Source organism: Gymnoscopelus braueri (genome assembly GCF_963280865.1).
Source record: "Gymnoscopelus braueri genome assembly, chromosome: 19".
Classification (NCBI taxonomy): Eukaryota; Metazoa; Chordata; class Actinopteri; order Myctophiformes; family Myctophidae; genus Gymnoscopelus; species Gymnoscopelus braueri.
In genome coordinates this window covers 32,775,367-32,803,313 of record NC_137621.1, presented here as the reverse complement: position 1 = coordinate 32,803,313, position 27,947 = coordinate 32,775,367, and the positions used below count along the sequence as shown (strand labels likewise).

At 43.8% G+C, this 27,947-nt stretch overlaps 1 protein-coding gene across 2 annotated transcripts in view; it reads right to left on the bottom strand.

The window, feature by feature from the left end:
* Positions 1–27,754, bottom strand: part of slc8a3 (solute carrier family 8 member 3) — a 119,608-nt gene extending 91,854 nt beyond the window's left edge. For both annotated transcript variants that reach the window (XM_080415088.1, XM_080415089.1), the window contains exons 1-2: positions 27,480–27,754; positions 15,975–17,845 (exon numbers count right to left, since the gene is read on the bottom strand). In XM_080415088.1, coding sequence (XP_080271214.1) covers positions 15,975–17,758 — 1,784 coding nt within the window. In that variant the 5' untranslated portion in view covers positions 17,759–17,845; positions 27,480–27,754. The remainder of the gene's footprint in view (positions 1–15,974; positions 17,846–27,479) is intronic.
* Positions 27,755–27,947: the final 193 nt, after the last annotated feature.

Sequence of the window (27,947 nt, the reverse complement as noted above, 5' to 3'; positions counted from 1 at the left end):
ATCAATGCTTGTCAAGAGGAAATTCAATCCGATCTACAGCAACCAGCCCTATACTCCCCACACCTGGTCAAGCCTCATCAAATCTGTCTACACGCAGCACCACAATCCAGAGTGCTCAGCTCTCATTTTCCCTCTTATTCCTTATTCCCTTTTTACCTCAGTCTTTTTTCTCTCTGTTTCACTCTCTCTCATTTCCTCTCTCTCTCCCTGTTTCACTTTCTCTCCATCTCTCTCTTTCTCTCTTTGACACACAGGGTATAATTTTCTCTCTCCCTCTCTCTTTCTCCTGCTCTCCCTAGCTGTCTGCCCCCCTCTCTCCCTCCTCCTTTCTCGCTATACTAGTCCCTCTCCTCCCTCGTCCACGCTCTCTCCCGCTCCCTGTCTCTCTCTAACCAGGTTTCTATTTCATTCTATTTTTGTCTGTCTCACTTATTTTGTCTCCCATCGTTTTCTCTCTTCAGGTCTCTCTTTCACTCTCTTCCTCTCTACACCTCTTCTACAGTCTCTCCTGATGTCTCTCTCTCTCTCTCTCTGTGTCTGTCTCTTCACTTCTTTGCCCTTCGCTTCTCCATTCTCTCTCTCCCTCTGGTCCTCTTCCTCTCTCTGCATCTCTCTGGGTTTGTGTGTTTCATGTCACCTCCTGCTGCTCCCTGCTGTCCCATCGCCAGCACCGTCGATGGCATGTTGAGGAGTGCCGCTACATCGAGTCGGACGAAATCTAACATGACAGGTGCCACGACGGTAGCACAGAGGCAAATGTAGCTTTTGAGTTTACATGCAGAAAACTACACCCTCTCGTTTCTTTTGACATTTGAGTGTGGAGCTAAAAAGCTTGAGTTCCCATGTAAATAATACGTTTCCCCCCCCCCCAAAAAAACAACCTGCACCTATTGTAGTAAGAAACGTCAGGTAGGGACTGTGTGTACCCAAGGATTACGTCCTGGTAGTTTTATTTCACACTTCACATCCTATTTAGCATTTTCTCTGATATGCACATGGGACAGCGAGTACGAAAATACGGAAGGGGAGACAAACTAGGATGACAGCCCAGGTCAGTGGGAGACCAAGGGCGTCTGAAAGTACATTGCATGCCCAGCCAAACCCCATCACACACACACACCATAGGATGATAGGCTGTATTATTCTATTCAACACAATCAGAGTCACTCTGTCCCTGAAGCACAACAACTGCATGGGATTTCATCTTTGTGACATTGTTGCACAGTAAAATCATTTCAGTGATGGAAGAAGTACTCACATGTTTTACATAAGTAAAAGTATCAATACTGCAATGTAGATATACTCTGTTACAGGTAGAAGTCCCATACTCAAAATGTACTTGAGTAAATGTACAAAAGTATCGGTATCAAAATATACTTAAAGTACCAAAAGTAAAAGTACTCATTGTGCAGAATGTCCCAAGTTTCACAAGTTTCAAAATGTATAAAATCTTTTGTAAATAGCCGATCTACAAGCTCACAATGGGTCACTTCGCAACACATTGTGAACTTGTAGATCTGCTATATTTTTTGCCAAAATATATATAGGGTTAGAGTGTTTTGTAATAATAATCAAAATCTACAAAGTAACTAGTAACTAAAGTTTTCATATAGTTGTAGTGGAGTAAAACTACAATATTTTCCTCTGAGATGTATGTGGGTAGAACTAAAAGTATTGAAAATTGTGAATTACAGTATTATTTTTTTTACAGTACATTTACTTAGTTACTTTACACCACTGGTTAATTGACTCGTTTGAGAGCATACGAATTGATAAATGAACGGTGAGAATTCTACTGCGTGTGAGTCATAGAGCTATATATTATCTGGAGGAAGGTCCCCAATGGAAGTTGCTCACCAAGCGCTTACGTCCCTGTGGACACCTTACTTCTGGGTCGCTGAGGTCATAACCGCATGCACATTAGTGTCCTTTATGCATCTATGTCACAAACTACCTCAATGAACGATCCCGTGCGTCGAGCGCTTTGGTCGAGCCCATGAACTGGGCTTTGAACTGGAATTGCAATACCAGATTTGTCCACTTGGAAATCTTTGCTTCAAAATGCCCTTCCGGTCCTGCAGGGCTTGGTGTGGGTTCGTATTGACAACTGATGCAGCAACATAACTAGCAGGCACACACTGTAGCTACCTGAATAACATGATCATATTCAGTGCATGGAGGGCCGTACAAGACAGTGTGCTATGTAATTATGTCCATTAGCACTTATTCAATTTTGATGCATGTTGGCAGGGCAATGATGACTAGGTATAACTGACTATGTGATAGTGACACTGTAGGGTTCGATTGGAATAAAACACATCCTTACATGAAGCATGAACATAAACAAGTACTGCCATAGCTAAGGGATAGAGAGGCTGTCTGGTAATCAGAAGGTCACCGCTCCACCTCCACCCAGTATCATCTCATCATGACCATCTGAGCAGCCATCAGCTGGGTGAAGCTGAAACTGAATTTCTCCCGCGGGATTAATGCGGTCCGCAAATACACATTCAGCAATCCATCACCATTCAAAGCCAACTTCTCTCTAACCCAATTTTCTAACATCTTGTCCCCACTTGCCATGACGCTGTCATGAGCGACGTCTGTCCATTTGTCACAGTCATGAACGATGTTTGACGGCTCTAACACTGTCATGAGCGATGTCTCTCCACCGTGACACTGTCATGAGCGATGTCTGTCCTCTGTGACACTGTCATGAGTCAGTGATTCTCAACCTTTCCAGGCTGTGACCCCACAAAACAATCATATTTGAACTGGGGACCCCCCACCCTGACAAGCACTTGGAATTGTAGGAGTTGAGGCATTCAATTTAGTTTGACTCGGTTCCACAGATAAATATTGTAAAAATAGCAGCTATTTTCAATTTGTTTGCCTTTTTCTTATATTATTTGAGAATTTGGCCAATGTTTCACCAGTTAGTATAGTTTGTTGATTACTTTTGATGCAGTAATGGTCTTTTGTCACTTTACTGTCATCTGGGACCACCCCTCCCCCCCCCCCCCGAATCATGTGGGAACCCCCCTGGGGGTCCCAACCCACATGTTGAGAACTACAGTCATGAGCGATGTCTGTCCACCGTGACACTGTCATGAGCGATGTCTGTCCACAGAGGGCTGGGAAGCATTCAATCCAATGTACAATTACAGGGCGAGACAGAAGTAGGCCAACACCCATAAACAGAGAGAATGAAGAAGTGCTGAGGGGCTTAAATAATAAATATGAATAGAGGAAGGAAAGAGAAAAAGACCAAATGGAATGAAATGGAACGATTCAAATGAAAACCAAAATAAAGAATGAGATAAAAGAGAGAAGGGAGGGGGCAGGGGGCAGGGGACGGGTCATGAAAACTGACCAAAAATCGAAAAGGTTGAGTTGAATATTATCATTTGGTTGCAGAGAGATAAAAACCCAGGGATGAAATGAAAATAAAGCAGAAGAAGAGAGGGACAGAGGGGGGGGGGGGGGAGGGGGGGGTAAGTAAAAACACAAGTGAGCGAGACTGCAGGCTCCGACATGATAAGAGCCGGTGGAACATGAAGAGAGAGAAGGGGAAGCGAAAGAGACAGAGATAGAGGAGGGAGATTAGAGAAGAGAAGAGAAGAGAAGAGAAGAGAAGAGAAGAGAAGAGAAGAGAAGAGAAGAGAAGAGAAGAGAAGAGAAGAGAAGAGAAGAGAAGAGAAGAGAAGAAGGAGAGGTTCTGGAGCGCCCTTGGCTGAGCTGTGATCCCGTCGGTGCAGCAAACTCTTTATCTCTGGTCGACTCTCTCGACATGACAGCTCTACCATGCTCCGCCCCCCCGGGTAGCTGCCAAGCTGACCCCACACCCCCTCATTACCCAGACTCTAGCATGGCCACTCTTGATCCGCAGCCACATTCTCACCCCAACGCCTCTACAAATAACCCTGTGGTGGTCCATTACACTTGATACTGTACATACTGTACATCTACTTCTTATGCACTATCAATATTCTGTACATACATATAAATCCATATATTGATGAAAAATCTATGTTCATATTACTGGTGGCACTGCTGATAGATTGTACATTATACATTATGAAAGTACGGGTATATGACTGACTAGACACTGCATTCAGACCACATGAGACCCTAAGGAGACACACACACACACACACGCATGCACGCACGCATGCACGCACGCACGCACGCACACGCGTGGTGGAAAGTAACTAAGTGTGTTTACTCAATTGAGTACAATTTTGAAGTACTTCACACCAGCACTTTATACCAGCGAATCCCAACAAGTGGGCTGGGGCCCACTATTGGGCCATGAAGATACAGTATTGCAAGCGGTCCTCCATATAATTGGCAAAATATTGTATTGATTTTATTTATAATAACAAAATGAATGTAAAAAAAAATGTCATGGTATATTTTCGTTAAAACCTTGAAGTATACGTACTACGTTAGTTCCATTGATCCAAGCTGGAACACAATAGATTGACTGATCATTAAAATAAACAATAAACATGCTCTGAAAATGCACGCCGGCAGGCTGCCTGCCGTGTTAAGTGGTCAGACGGGTGGTGTTACTAGACAAACAAATACATAACGCAAGGTTGTCCAGTACCATGATAAAGGTGCGAGGAATAATATACATCTGTGATCTAGTATGAAGGCCACATCCCCCGTGGCCCTGCGGTGGATGTGGGCCAACACTTAACCTCAGCTTGTTTACGGTTCCCTGCAGCGGCGCCCCCCCCCCCCACCCCCTCCCCTCCCTGCAGCTTTTCCCCTCTCCCTAGTCTTACGTCTTGCTGTCAGGATGCCGCCAACATCTTCCCGCGCTGAAGCCCTCAGCCTTGCAATGATTTGTATTGTGCCGTCTGCCAAAATCCTCGGGGCTCCGAGTTATCAGACAGCGTTCCCCACTGTTGCGAGAGCAGAAGCGGGAGGGACTCGCTGCGCTATTACCGTGTTCATTTTTTCTCAGTCAAATCCTGAGTGTTAATTTGACTCTGACAGTGTACGAATGGAACCAAATGGACCTTTACAGATGTGTAACTCTGAGAATGTACAAATGTACGTACAGTACGCAGATGAAATGAACTCTCTGGATTTTACCGTGTGTGGCACATTCCGGACGTTCTACCCTTCCATGTTCCCCTTCCTTTTTTAAATGTTGCACATTTGATATTTTTTGCTCTCCGTTGGCTGGAGGTGGCAGTGGCTCAGGTGGCAGAGCCGCCAGTTGGGAATCGGAAAGTTCCTGGTTCGATCCCCAGCTACTCCTGGGTTAATGTCGAAGTGTCCTTGAGCAAGACACTGAACTCCAAACTGCTGCTGATGAGCTGATTGGTGCCTTGCATGGTTTCTTATATGCCATCGATGTGTGAATGGTTGAATGGGTGAATGTAATGCACATTGGATAAAGGCGCTATATGCTATATGCGCTATATGTAAATGATATATCATTTACCATTTTTTAAATAGCAGGAAAGCCTAGGGAGACAGTGGAGTGAGTGAGTGAGGGGGGGGGGGCTACTACTATGCTGAGGTACACACCACTTCCGCTTTGGAGTTTGATGTGAATATCATCAGACAAGTGCGCTGGGAGAACCCTCCCACTGCAGTGCTAATAACTAATAAGTCCGCTGCTTGAGTCTCAACGGGGAAGATGGGAAAACAAAATATCAATTTCCTCTCCTGAGGGAGCCTTTTGCCATACCATTTATACACGGTTGCACATGGTGTTGCGCACTGAAAATAGCAGATCTACAAGCTCTACAATGCGTCGCAGTACCAGCGTGTTACTAAGAATAAGTAAGGCCTTTCTGTCCTACCGGAGGAGATGCATTGGAGCGTAATCACTCAAACACGCACGCACGCACGCACAGAAACACAGATACAAACATAGAGTATAGAAGGAAACACACACTGGCATTCTAATACACACGTCCAGTAGAGTTGATTAGTGTGCAGTGAGCAGTGTCTTGGAGGCCTGCTATGTTGGACAGACAGAGAGTTTGGCCGAGAAATCTCCCAAGGTCAGCCTGTTGGAGAGCATCAAGAGAGGCAGAGAACAAAGTCGAGGACGATGGAGGCGGGAGACCAAGTGAAGATTTCCGCCGGCTGACTGTGGGCTGCCTGTCTCGTCTCGTCTCGTCTGTCTCTGTCTACGGGCCTCATCTCGTCAAGTCTCTCTGGTGTCATCGTTCTGTCCTTAAGAGACGCCAGCTCATCAAAGCGTCATTAGCGGCGCTAATCAGCAACATTGGCTTACCCAGACTGGAGATGTCGCTCAGAGTGCGACTTATGACTCGCACGTTATCTGAAACCAGACATCCAATTGAGGTACATACTGCATCGCTCCGTCACAAATAGAATGAGACTATCTTTCTTTCTTCAGGTGGGGGTGCGTGAGAGTCGGGGGCATAATTAATGCCAGCTGGCGCTGTGATGCAAGTCTTCCAGCGAGGCATGCCTCGCGTGCGCTGACGTTAATTTGGTTCTGACACACAGTTCAAGCCGTCTTTTAAATAACACTGATACATGCATGCCGAGATCACGCCTGTTGTTCTAATTTACCCCACAGAGCTTAAGAGGCCCTGCAGGGAGAGCAGGAAGCTGAGGAAGAGACTTGGGGAGGGTGCAGGCATAGGGATGAGGGTAGTAGTAGTATTACAGTGAGGAACTACTGATGCATTCTGGCGCATTTTCTGCTGCAGCACCCTGGGAATAATATGGAATAGGAAAACCCCCCACCAGCCTCCCCTCCCTTAAGGAGGTCCCCTGAGCTGATGCCTGCATGCTGGACTAGCCTGAAACATGGAGAAGAGCAGCCCCGGGCTTGTGGAGTGTGTAGGTAGCAAAGAGACACGTCTTTGATGCCAGATGTTTCCAATAATAAAAACATAGCCTACATCTAGCTTGCATTAGTGGCTGGATCAAAAAACACACACTAATGCAAATTGAATGGCTTGACAGTTAAAGTGGGTATTAAAGAGTTAATCACGTCAATATAAAGATTTGATGTTTTGCTGATCGTGGGTTGCTGCTATATAATTCAATGGTTAAACGTTATATATTATGGCATATTGCCCAGAGTTCAGTTTATTCCTGACAATTACATAATTTACTGCCGGAGCTAGAAAGGAGTCTTGTCTTTGATGCCAGAGGTTTAAAGAAATCATGTGCACTAAGGGTGTTTGTTGAATTTATGACTCAATACAAAACATCACCTCAGATCAGGCAGAGCTGACAATTATCTCTCTAGGTATCACCATACTCCATATTACAAAGATGCAGCTCCATAATGTTAGTAGCAGTGGTAGCCAAAAGCCAGAACCTGGCATCAGGCTTTATTATAAAAGAGAAAGGGCTGCGCCTGCAACTAGCGATTATTTTGTTATCGATTACTTGTTCAAATAATGGAATAATACAGAAGGATGTTTTTGTAGATCTTATGTATCAACAAATCAACGCAAAAAATATATTTTTGCGATCGACAAAATCAATTAGTCTGATTGCCATATTAAGCCCTATTTTATACTTTGTTGTATAGCGGTGTTCCACATAAATAGCAAAAATAGCCTGTCTACAAGCTCACAATGCTTCGCATCACAACGCTTTGTGAGCTTGACAACTTTTAATAAAATGTATTATTTTTTCACTCTAACCCAAAGCCTGTAAAGAAGAGGTTTGGCACTATTGGTGAATGTAGTCAATATACAATATACAATCCTCAGTGCATACCCTTGACAGAGGAATCTCCTCCTCATAGTGTAATCCTTATAGTGCCTATATGAAGCAAGACTAGAATATTGAGCCCAATATGTAGATAGATAATGTTGATAAATATATACTGATATATACTGTAAATAGACAGACAGACAGACAGACAGACAGACAGACAGACAGACAGACAGACAGACAGACAGACAGACAGACAGACAGACAGACAGACAGACAGACAGACAGACAGAGGTAAGGTTGCAAATTGGCATAGTGCTCCTTTAGGACAAGACACTAGGGTCAAGGGGCAAATAAAGGCTCATCCCAGGGTTTACAGCTGTCACGCCTGACACCAGCTGACTGACTGGACCAGATGAGCACAGTGATGAAGTAAGACAGAAGTGCAATGTGCAGCGAAAAGAGAGCACAAAGAATCCTGTGCCTGGTGCTCAGAAATAAGGGTAAAGGTAAAGTGTAGTGCTGCCTCTGAAACCACTAGAACTAACGTGGCCTTCAGAATCACACTCAGGGGGAGTATCACATACAATGCTTTATCATCAAGAATTTCTCTTTGACCTGCAGTGCAGTCACAACCCAACATCCAAACCACTCCACCTTCCATATCTCATCCATACATCCAGATCGGTCCCCAATGATGCTCACTTTAAAACGATGGCTTGAAAATGTACCTGCCAACGACACCATTGGTGGTGATTTCACGCTAATTGATACTACAGCATTTCTCTTCCTATTATGTTGGCGTGCTGAAATAGTAGCCACAGTTGTTACAGTTCAATTTAAAAAAGACATTTGAAATCAAGTTTGAAATCCCTCAACGATGATGTCATTGGAACATTTTCTAGTTATCCACAGCCTGCCTCTGAGACAAATGGTACCGTCCTATACAGTGAAGATTAGTGAGTATGTATGGAGATAATGTTGAAAAACTGTGAAATGTTCCTTCAATGAAAGACTACTGGCTGACTACATGGACAGTTCATACTAGCGCAACAGCACAATATTTACAATAGCAGTAGTCTACTAGTCTTAGACTATTATACCCAATGGGTTTTATCTTTCAATGAAAAAAGACAAGAGACTGGTGTTTATTTGAAAATAAAATGTCCTCTGCCTGTTCATTTATTCACCCTCACTGACATCTGCCTTTAGGCCTGCTCAGTGAGGCATTCATTTACTGGTGAGACATTAATCACCAAATCCAAGAAATCACACATTCCGTTTGCACAATTTGCACAAATACAAACAGGCATATACACATACATGTATGCACGCACACACTCGCGCAAGAATGCACACACACATGCACGCACGCACGCACGCACGCGCGCGCGCGCACGCACGCACGCACGCACGCACGCACGCACGCACGCACGCACGCACGCACGCACGCACGCACGCACGCACGCACGCACACACACACACACACACACACACACACACACACACACACACACACACACACACACACACACACACACACACACACACACACACACACACACACACACACACACACACACAAGCCATTCTCTGTGCCACCTTAGCTCACTTTCACTCTGAGATCCATATTGATTTCTAGTCCTTGTGTTGCGGTGTTGTGCAAGGGAGGAAGGGTGCCGTGGAGCGCTAGTGACCTTTATCAAAGTATGCAGATGCAGGATGTTGGTGCTGGGGGCCAGGAAGGGCACCTCCATTGGCACTGGTGACTGTCAGCCTGGGCTGGCAAGGGAATGACATGAGAGCAATGACCTGTTTTGAACGCGTGCACACACACACTCACACACACACTCACACACACACACACACCCCTTCATTCTTCTCTTCAAGAACAAAGCCAGGTCCTCTGTTAAGGGCTTCAGTTCAAATGCTGTACTTTGTTGCACGCACCAAAAATTGCACATCTACAAAGCTCACAACGCATCACAGATCTCCCTTGCACGACACTGGCGTATGCACAGAACTAAGAATGAATCCGGAACACATCCAGTGTTCAATTCCAACAGAACAAAGTGATGAGTAAAAGGATATCGAATGTCTCCAATATAAAGGTTCAAGGGTGCAAAAGTGCTGTCATGCCATTAGAGCAGGGGTCTTCAACCTTTTCAGGCCAGGGACCCCCAAACTGATGGGGAGATGGAGCAGGGACCCCCTACCTCGTAGGGTAGGGGAGGCTACCACATATATTGTATATTTATGTATACAATTGTGTTTTATATTGCCTGCTCCTATACGCACCTGCCCCAGTAGTGTGCAAAATAAAAAATATATGTATAAACATACCATGTTATTGTGCATTGTGCCTCCATTTATCTGTTTGCTATGGATTCATGTTATGTTTAAAGACAAATTTGACATTTTGGGGGAAAAAAAGGAAAAAAAAAAAATTTTTAAACAAAAATATTGTTTAATCAAACAACAATTTCGCGGACCCCCTGCAGTACCTCCGCGGACCCCCTAGAGGTCGCGGACCCCCTGTTGAATACCTCTGAGAATTAAAAATGACTTACATCATAATCATAAAGTCTCATATCTTATTTCAGTTCTGACCTCAATCATTTTGTGGGATTCAGGTTATTTTTTTCCCCAAATGGTTGAATGATGGAAACATTTCGGAAACAAAACCAATTGTGACTTCAGGTGACATCACGTGGTGTCTTGTGTCATTTTTCCATTTGTCAAAACACATACCTAAATGTGTTGACATGACCCATCTCAGGGAGAGTCAGAGAGCTGGCGACACGCCCTACCCTGAATTGTGTTATAAATAAGCTTTAACTTAATTGCATTCTCCCAACTGGGAGGAACAAGCGCAGGGGCAGCATATTTATTGCCACTCAACCTGTGCACAGTCAAATCCGGAGTGTTCATTTCACTCTTAGAGTGTAAAAATGAAGCAGATGCACGGGTCCATGTTTTACACTCTCAGATAATAATTAAACACTATACTACTCTGTGTGTGTGTGTGTGTGTGTGTGTGTGTGTGTGTGTGTGTGTGTGTGTGTGTGTGTGTGTGTGTGTGTGTGTGTGTGTGTGTGTGTGTGTGTGTGTGTGTGTGTGCGTGCGTGCGTGCGTGCGTGCGTGCGTGCGTGCGTGTGTGTGTGTGCGTGCGTCTACTATACGTGCGTGTAGCATGCTCATTGTCAATACATTTGTGTATGCTGTACAAGCTGGTCATGGATGACACTGGAGGAATAGGTGCTACCTAGATACAGCTCCAACTGGCACAATATGGAACATCTTCAATAACCATTGACCCAAGTTCAGACGCCCCTGCAACTTTAGAGAATCATTTTATGTAATCTCCTAGCCAGTAATTACTGCAAGGCCTGTGCGCAGCGCCGTAAAGCACAAGCATCTCACCTTCCACATTTCTACGAGAACAGCAGGAAGTGTAGGCCAGGAGCGGGTACACTAAAACAACAGAAGCAAACGGACTAGACTAATGAATAAGAAACGCTTTATTGAATGCATGTATACAGCACAGCAGCAAACAGTAAGTGAGTGAGCCTGGTATATAATTTACACAGTAAAATGTGTGTGTTTTACTCTGAGAGTGTACTGTACAGTTATAACCAAATGAAGTGACAAATGGATAAATTAACACTGTGGATTTCACCGTTTTGGTACAATTCTACAATTAAAATGATAACTGTGAAATACGGTTTGTGTCCCAATTACCAATCATGATCATTAGCCTGACTTACAGTCTACTGGGAGCAATGGGACCGACAATATTTAACCACATAAACCCTATACTTTGTTGACCGGAGTCCCCCAGAGGTCTAAACTAGGTCTGCTCCTTTTTTCTCTCTACACAAAATCTCTTCGCTGAAAATAGTCAATCTACAGTACAAGCTCACATCAAGTCTCTTCACCAAAAATGGCTGATCCACAAGCTCAAAACACGTGCGCTACTACGAGTTGAGCTTGTCACCAAATGTTCGCCAAATGTTTACCCCAGCATAGGGATGCTAGGATTCATGTGGTTAATTTGCATCTTATCATAATATCATATCACCCTTTCAACTTTACAAAGCAGCTCTACTGGCTGGCTGTGTGAGATGGGTGGCAGGGCCTACATAGAGGTAAGGTAAGCCTCATGGCTCTATTCTCGGATGTCTAGAATAGTGTTGACAAGGAGAAAATCTGAGTGGTCAGCAGGACAAGGATACTGTACGTACTGTACAGTATTTGTGGACATGTGTTCTGTCATTCATGAAGCCAAAGAGGAGTTGACAAACTTGACATATATATACTCATTCCTGGGATAGGCTACTGAGGTTGGGGTGGGGCGGGCGAGGGTGGCGAGGCCTCAGTGTGAATGTGGAGAAGTTACTGTCCCGCCTCGAATTGTGACCGAATGGTAACAACACCCTACCCTTCCGCCGTTCACCCAAAAACTCACTACCTGATTCTATTTCTAAAAATACAAGGTAGGTTTACAAGCATGCACGTCTACAGCCATGCTCAACCAGGCGTGATGACACTTGCAATTACATCAGCAGAATCTAGTCTGTCCGCTTGCACTTGCACACCACTCATTTGATTATGAATTTAGCAGTGCCTGGTTAAACATTGTTCTTCCTCCCCACAGCTGCGTGTCTTCATTGTGTCAAAGGGAAACAGAAGTTTTCAACATTTATTCCACATTCATTATTTCCCTCTCCATCTAAACATCTGGTAAAATCATTCTCTCTACAGCACTACAGCGATATCTATCTGACCCATGTTTAGCTAACCTACTGGGTACTCTCTTCAGCTTGAGAGTCACTTTACAGAGTCACTTTTGACCACCGTAAAATGCACATTTAAGAATGGTTGGGAATTGGGAATGACGTATTCCAGAGTGCCATATTAGGACTGTAATACATTTCAAGTCCAAAATGTATCCAAGGAGATTGAGAGCCAATGGCTCATAAAACAAGGGGAGAGAAAGGCATAGAAAGAGAAGTGAAGTTTAATGTGGACTAATTATAAAGAAGACACTAATCTCAGAAAGGTCCTGCTCTTTGGCCTTTAGTCAGGGGGCAAAGATACACACTCTTTAGTCACAGCAATTAACTGCCAGAGAAAAAAACTGTCAACTGCCTCATGCCAAACAGGAAAACCTCAGGTGTTCCTGTACAGAAAACAAAATGCCCATTGTTGATATCCATACAGTACATACTATGAATGAGACAGAAGTGGAGGCTAAATCAATTCAGGATTTCATGTGGTGAGCGCTAGGCTGACCCCGAGGAGAGCTTCCAAGGCAGCAGAAGAAGAGACATCATCGCTATTCTACCGTAAGTGAGCATTCTATGCATTCATCCTCCACTTTTGTTTTGTAGTATGGAAATGTTCTCATGAATCTTCCAGTGCGCTTCTGGATGAAGCTGTCACTTCTGACAACCCTCTTTGTTTCTCTTTTTTGTGTATTTTTTTTTTTTGTACACGCAGAATCTAATTCATTATACCCCACTGTAAATTATGTAAATTTCTGGGAGACTGTCGGGAGTTCCATAACAGCAGCCTAGGCTTGCCATTCTGCTACAAACCCCAGAAGGCCCTGATGACGGGGAGAAGAAAGAGATATTCACATAAATATTTGTGGATGTTCATGCACATTGAAAATTGATCTTTTGCCAACTTAATTGAAGTAGCCCACAGCAGTTCTACACAATTATCTGTAAAACATTTGTCATTACATACATTCATCATCACCATTCATGTTGAATGGTGAATGTTTGTAGAGTGAGATCTGTGATCAAAAGCACTGTCTCACACTGTACATTCCCGTTGCCCTTGTGTACATTACACCTAGTCTGCACAGTGTGTACCGTGTGCCGCGCAGTGTAAATTGTCAATACTATGTCCCCCGCACCAATGTCACCCCAGTACATTTATCGTACTTGTGATTAAAGTGATTCTGACTCTGATTGCTTCATTATCATATCACCTACTTTGAGTATGATGACTACACAACCGCTCCTCTGCAATGTCACTAGGATCATGGCGTTGGACTGAGTTTCCAATGATGGCTACAAAGTAAAATCCTCTGTGTTAAATTAATTTACAAATGGATATTAACTGAAGAAAAACATTGCTGCTTTTACATCATTGTGAAGGGGTCAGAGGTGAGACCTTTGGCACAACCTCATTCACCCGACCTGCCAATTCATCTCCATCTAGAGCTTTGATTGGAACATAAATCACCCTCAGATTCATCACAAAGGTCTGGAACTCAAATGGGTAATGGAATGACATGGAGAGAGGCCTAAAAGAACTGTTTCACTCTGCTTAAATCACATGGTTTAAAATCATCGTCCCTATTTGATCCAATTCTCCCTCATAGCTGGTATTCCTGACACATGGTTTGAACCTAAAATTGGTAGCACTGGACAGGAATAGGAGCCAAGCTCTACTTAACACATCCCTTTCTACCCTAAAGGCAATGGATTTCAACTGATGTTTTGAACCTAAAACATTCAAATTCTTCTCATAGAAAGTGTCATGGTAAAATAGGTGACAGCAGAAAGGAACATGCCTAAATTGGATCCCTCTTGTTTATTAACGATGGTTTGATAAATACTGGCCAGTATGTATCAAGTTGTGCACTCTCACGCCGGACTTTGTGCGGCTACAGCCGTAGGAACGCCCAACTCTCAGCACAATGCACAACACAACGAATGGATCGATAGAGCAGCATTCCCTCACAATACCGACAACATCACAGCAGCAGTCTCCTAATAATAGTCCCCCCCCCACCACACACACACACACACACACACGGACTCCGCATCCCTGCAGACTTCAGCCCTGGCCCAAAGAAGCCCCTCTCGTCGTGCCAATCAAGCAAAGCCCCAGGAGGTTGCGAGGCCCCAGGAGCATGCTGATCACAGAGACCACCCCCCACCGCTTCAGCCCTCTGGAGCTCGCGCCCCAGAGCACAGCACAGACCCTGCCTGCCAGCCAGCCGGCGAATGCAGCCCTGAGTGGGCCCTCGGTGGTGGGGGGGGATGTTACAGACGCATGTCACTTTGATTCAGAGCCAGAGGGTCCCAATGTGTGAGATGCAAGCTGTGAAATAAACAAATCGATATTTCTTATGAGGCACCGTGCTGTCCACATACTGCTGTCTCTACGCATGGGAGTATATCAGAGGAAGTGCTGGAGCATCATGTCACACATGGGTCCAAGCTTGTTGTAATTGTACTTATTTAATATTTTCATATTTATTTATTATAACAACGTGTGGCAATTCTGGCACAGATCCCTTTGTTTTGCGGAGACCATATGCTCCTAGTGAGTGCAAGGAACCCGGGTCCGAATCTGACCCCCATCTTGTCTTGCATGTCTCTCCTCTCTCTGCCCTTGGCTTGCTGTCTGTCTACACTGACCTACATATCTGAAATAAAGTATAAAATGACAAGAAATTCATTTTAAAAAACCAAAGCAGTAGGGATTAGAGCAGCGGGGGATCGGGGGACACAGACTCCCTGTTTCCACAGTTGTGTGACAAATCCCAAAGTCAAATCACCACTGCATGCAATACATACACAGGGTTACTGTCAGAGTCCTTTGATGAAAGGGAGAATCTCTTGACAGGGGGTAGAAAAATCAAGCATACAAAATGCACGCGTGTGTGACATTCATCCTGAGGGTATGGTGAAATACTGTCCAAGTGTTCCATCTGTAGCTTTTAAAATGCACCAAGACATGAGTGCAAATGTCACAAAAATATTACCAAAGTGTTGTTATTGATGATGCCAATATCCAAGAGGACAACTCCTTTCAAATACTGCCGTAAATACATGTAATTGCCATAGCTACTGCCATATAAACATATGGCACACAGCACTAACTTTTTTTCACGTCTCTGTGTCTTGATTTTCTTACCGTATTGAAATGAATGGAAACAAATGGCTCCCTCAAATATCAAATAAACCATGGTATGCTACAGAAAAGGGTCAGCAGCAGTAATGCTGTACCTAAGTTCTAGTCAGTGGGATAAACATGCAGACCACCAGTATTAATGCTGAGCTAGACTTAACATTTGTGTATCTGTAAACATCTGCAAATGTTGCATACAGTAAAGCGAACAAATGAATATACAAAAACAAATCACATGAAATCTTCACACTTAGAAAATGAACAAACGTAAATACTGATAAACAATATTCTTAGCCAATCCATGATTTTACATTTCTGGCCCAACAACCAGTCTTCAAGAATGAGAAAAATGGGAATTTTCTTACCAGGTCTCGTCGTTTTTGAACTCCAGCTCTCCATAGATGTCCTCAAAGTCCTCCCCTCCTCCTTTGGCCAGGCCTTCTATGGTACGATAGGGCACAATGACCGTACCCCTCGCTCCCGAAGTCCTCAGTACCTTCACTTCCATAATGCCTATGCTCTCGCTCACATGCAGTGTGCTGCTCTCGAATGTGAAGATGCCCGAGTGGTCATCATCCAGGATGGTGACAGTGGCCACGGTGGGGAAGCCCAGCATGGCCTTGGGGTACGGGAGGCTGTTGGCAGACAGGACCTCATCCTCCGTCTCCAGGACACGCAAGTTGCTGAGGCGCACAAAGAAGTGCTCATCCTCCTCAAAGATGTCATCATCGATAATGCCGATGCTGATCTCCTTAAACATCTCGGCCGGTTTGAACACCACCGTGCCTTCGGTGAACTCATAGTCAGCGCCGGCGTTGGCTGAGCCATCCTCTGTCTTGTAGTCCACATAGATAGTCTTGTTGATGTCGCCCCCCTTCCTGGAAATTGTCAGAAGGACAGCACCACAGTTCTCCAGACACTGATAGACGGCAGGCTCGAAGGCAATCCGGGATACAAACTCCTCAGGCTCGTCCACGTGCACCTCCTGCACACTGACGCTCCTCTTGGCCTGTTCTGCCACGTGCTTCTTCAGGATGTTGCCAGCACCCGTCATCATGCGCGTGGCCTGGATACGGTAGAAGGCGCGGCTCTTTTGCTGGTGGGAGAGGGCGTAGTAGTTGGCCATCTCCACCAGCTGATCCAGCTCCTTCTCTGGGTACTTCTGCTTCAGGTCTTTCAGGATGCGAATCATTTCACGCCGGGACTCGTCCACCTCTTTGCCATCAATCAAGGTCATTAGATTGATAGCCGCGCCTCCATCCACAAAGTGCGAGTTGACCATCTTGCCATCCATTTCGATACCCTTGGAACGGTCGGTCTCTGTCTCGATGATGACGCCCCTGTGTTTGTCGGTGCGGTACTTTTTGTGCATGAACTTGAAGAACAGCAGCCGCCGGTCTGCTACCCAGGCCAGGACCACACAGATGGGGAAGAAGGCCAGTGTGAGCAGACCCTCCCAAATCTGCACCACATTGGGAGAAAATACTGCCAAGATCATGTAGAGCCAGATGTAAGCAAAGATGCTCCAGCCCGCTGTTATGAAGAACACTCTGAGATGTTTGACCTTGCGGACCTCTCCTTCAGGAACCACAGACACGCAGAGGCCAATGATGACAAACATATTAAAGGCAGCACTGCCAACGATCGTCGAGGGCCCCAGCTCACCGGCCTTGAAATCATGTCCACAGACCTCGATTACGGAGAGCAGGATCTCAGGGGTAGACGAGCCCAAGGCCATGAGGGTGAGGTTGGACACTGTCTCATTCCACACCCGGATAGTGGTGGTGGTGGTCTCCCCATTGGGCCTCTTGATTATGATCTCCTTCTCCTGGGACGTGATAACCTCGATTGCGGCCATGAAGCGGTCAGCAATGATGGACACGCCCAGGAACATGTAGATCAGAGCTACAAAGTACACGATGACCCGAGCAATCTTGTCTCCCATGGATGGATCCACAGGGTACCAGATGGGCAAGATGATGCCCTCCATGCACTTGGAGTTGCCCCCACAAGAAGTACCATTGTTGGGGGAGAGCGAAGGACTCGGTGTGGTCCGGGCATCCACGCAGACGAAGCCCACAGCCACAGAGACCAGCCCCAACCAGAGGTAGGTACATGAACCCGGCTTCACCGGCCTTGAGCCCTCCATGCACCCTCCTACGTCTCAGGGGTCCTTACCGGGCTAACAGTCCCTCTGGGATCCAGCACTGGGCTGTGCTTGGTCTACACACGCCACCTGAACACACAACAGACAAGAGACATAACAAGTGATATGAGTGCCTAAACCAGTGCAAGTAGTCAAATGAATTAAAACGTGATTCTGCACATCCCCCATTGCTGAGATTTGACCATATCTGCTTGAAAGAGGTTTATCATACCTGCTGTTCTTACCTGTACTATTGATTGTTTTTTTTAGTACATCAATTATTATTATTATTATTATTATTATTGTCATCATCTTGTTGTATTGTTGTGTTAGCACAGTCTTTGTGGAACATGTCTCACCAACATTTTGTTGCTTGTACCTGTATGAGTGGTGATAAAAAATTGATTCTCTTGCCAGAGGGATAATTACTTCAAGACAAAGAGACAACAGAGTTGATTGAACAGATGAACACAACACATTTCAACATGTTTGAGCAGTTAACACCACTAATATGTAATACATCTTTTATTAGTTTAACATATTACATGTATCACTTATTACTTCATATTAATACAGTATGCGTGTATTAATGAGTAAGTAGCCTATTGTGTGTTAATATTGAATCCCATAATAACTCAAATCAATGTATAGTTAAGATATTCATCCCCAAGGCTATTACCGAATCATTTTAAATTCCTTTTTTTTTTTTGTGGTAACAACTGCCTTATCAAACCGGCATGTGAAACCATGCATACATTTTACAGTGAGAAACAGTGCAACAGCCGCAAGAGAGAATTTTTCCTGAATTATCCTATTATGTGAAACTTCAATGACTTTCTGCCTCGTATTTTACAAACGGTATAACCATGAGACCTTTGTGTTATCTGCGTGCGGCGGGCCGGAAAATACTTCCCCATATTCAGAAAAAGCAAAAGAAAATGTTCAGGTCTGTAAACCACTGTGTGAACCTTGTAGATGATGTTTTTCTTTTTCTTTTTTTACTTAAAATAAAATTGTATTTCCAGTTTAGATTTGGGCTAAAGCCCTAACAATTTTGAAATACGGTGGGATTGTCTTGAAATCTCCAGGGTAATGCAGCTCGATCAGCAGGTGTGCAATGTTGCCAAACTAAGCACTGTCCAAAATGTCACATTGGCAAAAGGGGTGGGGGGCAGCAGAGGGGAGGCAGGAGACTGTCAAGAGGCAAACTCAAAGCATACAAATGCCCTGTCCAAATCCTCCCGCAAGAAACACTCATTTAACCCAATTATAGCCGGGAACACATCTGTGTCATTTTAGATTTCTTTGGCTAATCAAAAATATCAGATATACAAGCTCATAGTGTGGCACAGAGTGCCCAGTTTTAATGGGTTAAATAACAACAAAGAATTTGTCACAATTTCTAAAAAGAAGAAGAAAAAATAAAATCTGTACAGCTTCAACTCTCATTGAAATAGACTATGGGAGGCAATGAGAACAAGGAGAACAGTTATCCACCCCTAACTTATGAGCTCAGAGCAGCTATAAGGCTAACACTATAGGATTTTATTAGGAACGGGGCCTATCCTCGTTGGCTCTGTGATCATTTAGTGGGGCCAGGAGGTTAGGTGGGGCCCCTGTTGCGGCTTCGCACCTTGGGGCTCCCAAGGCACACAGGCAGGTTAAGCTCAATTATAATTATCTTTCAGAGATATACCACCACATCCTGTGACAGTTAATCATTCTGTCTCTGGGAACACACCAGAGAATTAGAAATTGTATTAAAATCAAGCTAGTGTCCCTTCACTGTACCTTCATTAGCCTGAGCGTTAAATGTTCTATTCTTGATTTGCCAAAAGTCACATCCTTGTGTTCTTATTTCTGACAGAAAATAATGAACTGATTTCCTTTTTTTTAATGAATATAATCTTGTTCAGTACATTTCAATATGTATTGTACAGATTTTCTGTTAACTCAACATGAACTCAAATGCAATACATATCATTTTATATTTACATATATTTAAACACAAACTACTTGATATTCTCAAACAAAATTTGTGAAAATGGATATCTAACATTGTGCCCCATGAGCAGCCAATTTGGATCACTGACAAGTCCTTTGACAGACCTGTGACAGAATTCTTTCCGCCAAGTTGTGGCTAGTCAAATAAAACCTGGCATGTTTGAAGGACTCACACCAATTTAAGTGCCAAATATTGTCTCTGGGTCCTGAGTAGTGTCAACATGGAAATGTCTACAAAAAGCTGTTGATGTTTCTGGCAAGGTCTTGTGTGCATATTCAGGCTGGAGTTTTTAAAGACACTAAAAATATTTCATATTCCATTTTGGAACAAAGCTGTTACCTGTTACTCCTTACACTAAAGGATTTTCTAATTTCATAAGCAAAGGTCATAAGAGAGCTAATAACTTCTGCATTATCCCATAATGAGATTTGCTTTCAAGCTAGCTGTCAGGGAGGGTGTCAAATTTTAGATTTTTTAGGTTTAGGCCACAATCAAGAAATTTACTACGAGGGAGCAAGTAGGGATTCAGGATAATATTGCTCAAGGACACTTCAAATTAACGGCCCATTGCTGTTGATGGTATACATACGCTGACAGTTGTAGAGATCAAACTTGTGATATTTCAGTTAGAGCACAGATCTTTTTAAACAATACCCTCACAAATGGTGTTTGTAGTATTTGGAAATGAAAGTCTGCAAGATCTACAGTAACAAAGACGTTGATCATGAAGCATACTGGTCTTGTGGGTAGAGGAGAGGGGATGACAACAAAAGAGGGTAGAGGAAATGAGAGAGACAGAGAAAGAAGGAAAGAGGAATGGAATGAGAATATAACTGAATCAGCAGAGCTGTTTCTATGGACAGGAGCCAGCTTTGCCATTCCCGAGAGAAGAGACACAGCAACACAAACAAAAACAAGCTGAGAGAAAATAATTGACTGACAAAGTTGTGACTTAATGAGAGAATACTTGATTCTGAAGGCAAAGGTTTTTACACTGGTTATGGGACTTTCTCTCCGTCTGAGAGCAGATGAATACTTGGTGTGGGATACAAATCATGCAAAAATAAAAGCTGATTCCTCTGAAGGAATGAACCCTTATTTTGCCTGGATTTTCAGCCCCACTAGTGACAGGGCTCTAAAGATGACCATGTCATGACCATGTCACTCACAGTTTGACCTTCTTTCTCCCCAAATGATGAACCCCATGGCCTTTCCTGTGGTGCCACCCTTAGACGAACAATTCCATTTGTACACAAGATATCTCAAAATCAAATGTATGGATCGTCATTAATGAACCATACTGATTTTGGTTAACTCAGGGCCTTTCCTCTAGTGCTACCCTTAGACCAAAACTTCCATTTACACACAGGATATCTCAAAATCTAATGGCTGGATTTCCATGAAACTTTCTGAGCACATTCATGACACCCAGAGGCTGAAACCTAACAATTTCAACGATCCAATGAAATTTCTGCTAGTGCCGCCCTCAGACCAAAATGTCAACTTTATTATCTCAAAATCTAATGGCCTACAACTTCCGTCCGTCTAACTCTTTGGTCCCAAATAAGATATGTTGAAAACTACTACTTGGGGTGTAAGGAACAGCACAACCTCTAAGGCGGGAGACTGATTAGTCTTGTTTCTTTAAACAACAGACAAGGGCTCAAGACTCATTCAAGAAATGATTGTGTACAGTTCAACTACAGGCCAAGGAAACCTAAAATTGTAGTTGCATGTTTTTTCCATGATGCTAGTGTTACTGAAGGCTTTGCCAGCCCAAGCCTTTTTCTAAGTCAGAGGAGCACTGCTGACCTCTTGGCTTCTTCTTCAAACCCTCTTCACATACATGCACACACCTCAGTTTTATCTCTCTCTCTCGCATACAGTCTTCCTTGCACAAACACAGGCAGGCACATACTGTACCATGGCTCTCTCTCTCTCCCTCTCTCTGTCTGTGTCTCTCTTTCTCACACACGCACGCACGCACACACACACACGCACACACACACACACACACACACACACACACACGCACGCACGCACACACACATGCACACATGCACACACGCACACACACACACACGCACACACGCACACACGTTTGACCCACACTTCATAATAATGGCCCACATTAAGCTCCCCCTCTCTCTCTCTCTCTCTCTCTCTCTCATGGCTGGGTAGAAACTACAATGAGGCAGCAATGAATGAGGAAAACAAAATGTAACCACTTAAACCCTCTATACTTAGTAAACTAATACTTTTAGTTGACCGGGTTGGATCTGTACTTGGTCCTCTCTTTTTATCCTCTACACCAAATCTCTTTGACCCCAGGATAGGGATGCTAGGGTTCATGTGGTTAAAGGCAAAGGAGTTCCTTAGCATGTTACAAGCAAAAGGGGAGCAACTACTGAAGCAGAACATTACACAGATTGCACACTTGCTGTATTTTTGCCCCATGCTGGTATTTGAGATTCAAGCCGTTAGATTTCGTCTATATTCTATTTTTAGTATTGTTGGAAATGTGTACATTATGCACCTAAATTCTTACTCCTTGAATTTCACCTGTCTGTCCCCTTTAATTTCCCATTGTAATGGGCCAGTTTCTTTTAAGACCGTGGTTCTCAACCTTTTTTGGATCAGGGCACACCTGAAAATCAACAGTAGCCCTGGCCCACAGGTTGAGAACTACTGCTTTAAGATATCAATGGACTTATCTAACCCAACTAGTCAGCTGGCAATGGGTACATATTGTAGGTCAGTGATTCCCAACCTCGGGACTTCCCCCCCTTCCCCTACTCCCAACCTGACAGCCCTCATTGACAGTGCACAGTAAAATCCATAGTGTTAATTTAACCATTTAAGCCTATACATAATATGTCATATGACGAATAGCGAAAATAGACAATCTACAAGCTCACGTGTCACATGCAACTCACTGAACTTGTAGATCTGCAATCTTTCGAAATGTTTAGCTATTTTGACATTTCTTTTAAACTTTTACGCCTATAATGACCTATAACAGCCGGAATATTGATGCCAGGGTTAATGACATCAACATTTAAATTGGCTGAATGGTTTTTGAGCCCGCCTGGACTTGGGAGGTCCCGGAGGTCCCAGGTAAGATTCCAGCTCTCAGCAATGTGTCAAAGTGTCCCTGAGCAACCCCTAACTGCTCCCCCCTCCACGCTCCTCTGTGGGCAGCACTCAGCTGGGTGAAGTTCCCCTGTGTGATGTGATGATAGGTATAAAAGAATAATAATAATAATAAAATTAAAGTTATAAACGAACACTGAGGATTTGACTGTGTGCCACCACTCACAGAACACTGACCATAGCCCATGACGCCTGCCACCATCTCAATACAGTCAACTACACTGCAGTTTTGTGATTTTTTCCTGAATGTTTGCCGAATGTTCACCTATCATGACATGCCCGGAAACAGGACGCTAGACCAAATCAGAATGTTTGAATGGTAGAATGTCTATGGACGTTTTCAGAACATTAGCTATGTCTAGTTGGTCAACATAATAGTCAATAACAATATCATAATCCTGTTCTTTCAGAAATAAGCTTAATGAATAATACTGCTCCAATGTGACGGCGTTATCTACCCCGAAAATATTTTTTTGGTTGAGGTGATATCATGACGATTCGGTCTATAGAGTTCAAGTGCTTAAATAGCCTGGGCACACTGTGCTATTGTGATGTTCTTGTTTGTTTATACTTGAGTTTTGAGTATTTGATTGTGTACAGACTGGGAAAAAAATATTTCCTCAATAAAGGACAATAAAGAATTTATCTGAATCTGACCACGTGTTCCGTGTACGTACAGTAATAAAGTTGTTACATTTAAACACTTCTGACAAATGTGTGTGACACTAAATGTTACTACATTTATCAGTATTGAAATTACATTGCCCTCGCTAGTTCCAATTAGTAGTGATTCCCAGTACTTCAATAGAAGAAATCTGGTGTGCTGGGCAGCTCCCAGGTGTCAATTAAAGTAGAAATAGAATGAACCAGGGCATTGGTGAAAAAGAGCAGTAAACCTAATCTTGAAAAATATTAGCTAAACAAAAAGGCAAACGCAAGGCATGTAGATAAATCCAAAAGCAAACCACCAGATCGACACAGGGAATCTAAAAAGTCTGGGCTACACTACAGTAGCATGGAGCACAACAAGCCAATTGCTTGGCAATTACCACTTGCCTTGATCCATCAGCCATTGTATCAGTATAAAATACCATAAGAAATATCATGTTGAAATGGTAATGAGTGACTGTAAACACTTGGCACGTCATATACTAGTTTTTGAGTCCATCAATCCATCTTCAATCGCTTATCCGGAATCGGGTCGCGGGGGTTACAGTTCCAACAGAGATTTCCAGTCTTCCCTTTCCAGAGCAACTTCCTCCTGGGGGATCCCGAGGTGTTCCCAGGCCAGTGTGGAGATATAATCCCCCCTTCTGGTCCTTGGTCTGCCTCAGGGTCTCTTCCCAGTGGGACGTGCAGCGAGGAGACGCTCGGAAGGCATCCGTACGCCGAACCATCTAAGCTGGCTCCTTTCCAAGTCAAGGAGCAGCGGTTTTACTCCGAGTCTCTCACGGATGACTGAACTTCTCACCCTATCTCTAAGGGGGAGGCCGGCCACCCATCTCAGAAAACTCATTTTGTCCGCTTGTATCCGCAATCTTATTCTTTTGGTCATGACCCACAATTCAAGGTGAGAGTATAGGAACGAAGATTGCTCGGTATATCGAGAGCTTTGCCTTCTGGCTTAGCTCTCTTTTTGTCACAACAGTGCGGTACAGCGACTGCAATATCGCTCCTGCTGCTCCGATTCTCCGGCTGATCTCCTGCTCCGTCCTCCCCTCACTCGTGAACAAGGCCCCGAGATACTTAAACTCCTTCACCTGGGGCAAATTCTTGTTCCCTACCCAGACTGCACAATCCATCGGATTCCTGCTGAGAACCATGGCCTCAGATTTGGAGATGCTGATCCTCTAATAATGCCCATTACATAATACAACAATGTGTTTTTTTATTGTATTTTAATAGTGAGAGAAAATAATGAATTATTAATAGATAAGTGAATTCCTCACCTGTCTAATAAATATGCCTTTGTTGAAATGCAAGGTGCTCAAGGTCCAACTGTAGCACATCCAATAATGGTACTTCTACTACTGTAGCCTACTGCTCTATCTCCACCCAAAGTAAGTAAGTATAGGTTCTACCTCCACCACCACCAACAACAGTCTAATACAGCGGAATACAAGAAAAATAAAAGAAGAGGAAAAAAACACATGCTTCAATGCCTTCAACCCAATCCTTTCCACTAATGTCAATTTCAATGATTGATTGGTTGGTTGGTTGGTTGGTTGGTAGGTAGGTTGGTTCAATTGGTTGGTTGGTTGATTGATTGATTGATTGATTGATTGATTGATTGATTGATTGCAATCCATTATGAGATCCTGATGTTAACAATGTAAACCCCATAGGTGATTAAATTTAGTCACCAGCTGATAATATATCAGTGTTTTACCATTTGTGAGGTATTGATTTCTTCACGCCTGCACCACAAATTGCATTTGGGACAGGCAATGGATAGTGGACCATTATTTAATTTCTCTATGTGTAACCAGCAACGGAACTATGACTCCTCAATTAAGAGCTACACAAAAATAATTTGCATACTAATTACTGTTTAAGCAAATGTGTTGTGCATTGTGAATATGCCATTGGCATTTAATCAAGCCTATTCAATAGTAACCAAATAATAGGCCTCTAGCCTATTCAAAATCAAATAGCTTTATAACGTATCATGCTGCCGCAATTACAGCGTCTCTAGCTAAACTAAAGGTGGATAAGCAGACAAGTGAGTTTCAGTTTCTTTTTTAGAATTATAGGCTCATATCCCACCAAACACGTTGGCATCCTATCATCGAGCAGATACAGGGTCAATCAATGTTGCCATGTCCGCTTATTATAAGCGACTTTGGGCTTCTTTCTCTGTAAAGTTGCTTGTAAAAATCGGTTAGTTTTTTTTGTAAAAACCGGTATCCAACGCTCAAGTGGCCTCTACTAGTCGCTTCTTTTGGGCTTGTTGTTTTCCTAGACTGGTTGCTTGTTTCTCTCGCAGAACCTGGCAACACTGGTCAGAATGCGGTCGACACTTGATGAGACAGGCATCTATGAGCTGAGTGCTAACGTAGGCCCATCTCTGATCTCTTTCCCTATTTTGGGAAAGAGAGTCTTATGTTTAAGGTGCATAGTTAAGGTGGCTATTTGAGATCCCCGTAAACATAGCCTCAGCAGGCAACACGGGGGTGGGTGAGTGGGGGACAGGACAACCTCAGCTGTTGCTGATAAATCATCACAGACACAGTGTGGCCGATTCCCAGTGTTGCCAGGTTTAGTGAGAGAAATGGGCAACCAAGCCCAAAAGAAGCGACTAAGCGGCTATTTGAAAATAGCCGATCTACAAGCTCAGCTTGAGGTCGAGCTTGTAGATCTGCTATTTTAAAAAAAACATCTTGGACTTCAATTTTGGAACGTTCTTGAAACATTCTAATAACACAAATCATGTGTGTGGGGGGGCACCTCATGTGTGTGTGTGTGTGTGTGTGTGTGTGTGTGTGTGTGGGGGGGGGGGTCCCCTCCCCTGCACATAATATTTTCAGATGGGGGGGGGGGTCTGTGGACAAATAGGCCTAGATATTAATATGGGGGAGTCCTTGCCATGAAAATGTTTGAGAACCACTGGTTTAAACAATTGGGAAACGAGCCCAAATAAGCAAAGTTACTTTAGAAACAAGCCCCCCAAAAAACGCAACCCGCAACTAACCAATATTTACTAGCAACTTTACAGAAAAACAAGCCCAAATTAGCTTAAAATAAGCGGACATGGCAACACTGCACAACAAATATGCGGCCCTGTGTTGCCTATATACCTGAAGCAGGGGGGGAATCCCTTGTATCACCGATAGACATTTGCTACAACTTCACATGTACAGTATAGTCTACGCGTTTGAATAAGATTAGGCTAACCCTGCTTGTCAAAACATTAACAGGCCTTTATTGTCAACATCTGGAAATGTCGCCAAGGCAACCGGCAAGCCCAACCTCTTAAATGTAGGCTATAATATTAATAGCCCGGTCGATAGGCGTCCAAGACAAGTCCAATCTCATACAAATAATACTAATATAATAATAATAATACAACAATAATAATAATAATAATAATAATTAGAAAGAATAATAATAATACAAAATCCAATCATAGACGTCTGTCTATCCTATAACCAAAAAGGCCTATATTAGTTTTTTAATGCTTTTGGCACACTTATAGCCTACTTACTTAATGTCACACCCACCATGTCATTGCATCATATGTATCTGCACAATTATGAAGAGCAGAGACTGACAGGTATGCCCCCCGCCCCCTCGGCCCCCCTCACTCAGCCAGAGCGATGGACTGACAAATTGCAACCCCACATTGATCCAACTCACAACGACATGGGCTCATTTAAATCCAACAGCAGCTGTAGTAGCAATTTCTATATCGGTATCCTAATCCTAGGCTATAATGTGAAAAGTGAGCTTGATAAACCTTTCGCCAGACTGTTGGGGTATTTGTTGAACTGATGGTTAAAACCATCACTCACTAAGACAGGCTATTTAACATCAGTTTAGGCTACATCAATGCACTATTTAGCCTACCTGGATTTGTATTCCGAAGAGTTTATAAAGAGACTGCTTTGGGCTGCCCGTTTCCAACCCGATGTATTATCGCTCTCTCGTCTGTCAACAGTCGCCTGGATATATAATTGGTTCTATGAACGTCTCTCCAGCCTAAACGTGCTCCTCTCTCTCTCCCGTTGCGTGGTGTGATCGCTGTCCTGTCCTGCACGGAGACGTTCAGCCCCGGTGTATTGGATCAAACCGGCTTCTATAGGTGATCGCCTCTCGTCCTCTCCTTCTACCCCGATCTACCCTTTAACTCTATGGATCTACCCCGTCTGACGGAGAGAGACCGGTCGCCAAGCTGTCAATGACGAGGGAGGGGAGGAGGGGGGGGGGGGTCGTTATTTTAAGGTCGCAGCCTTGGTGGTGGAGATGGAACCTGTGTGTGAGCCCCTCCGAACGGCTCTCCCGCAAGCCGTGAATCAGCGCCTCTCCTCCTCCTCT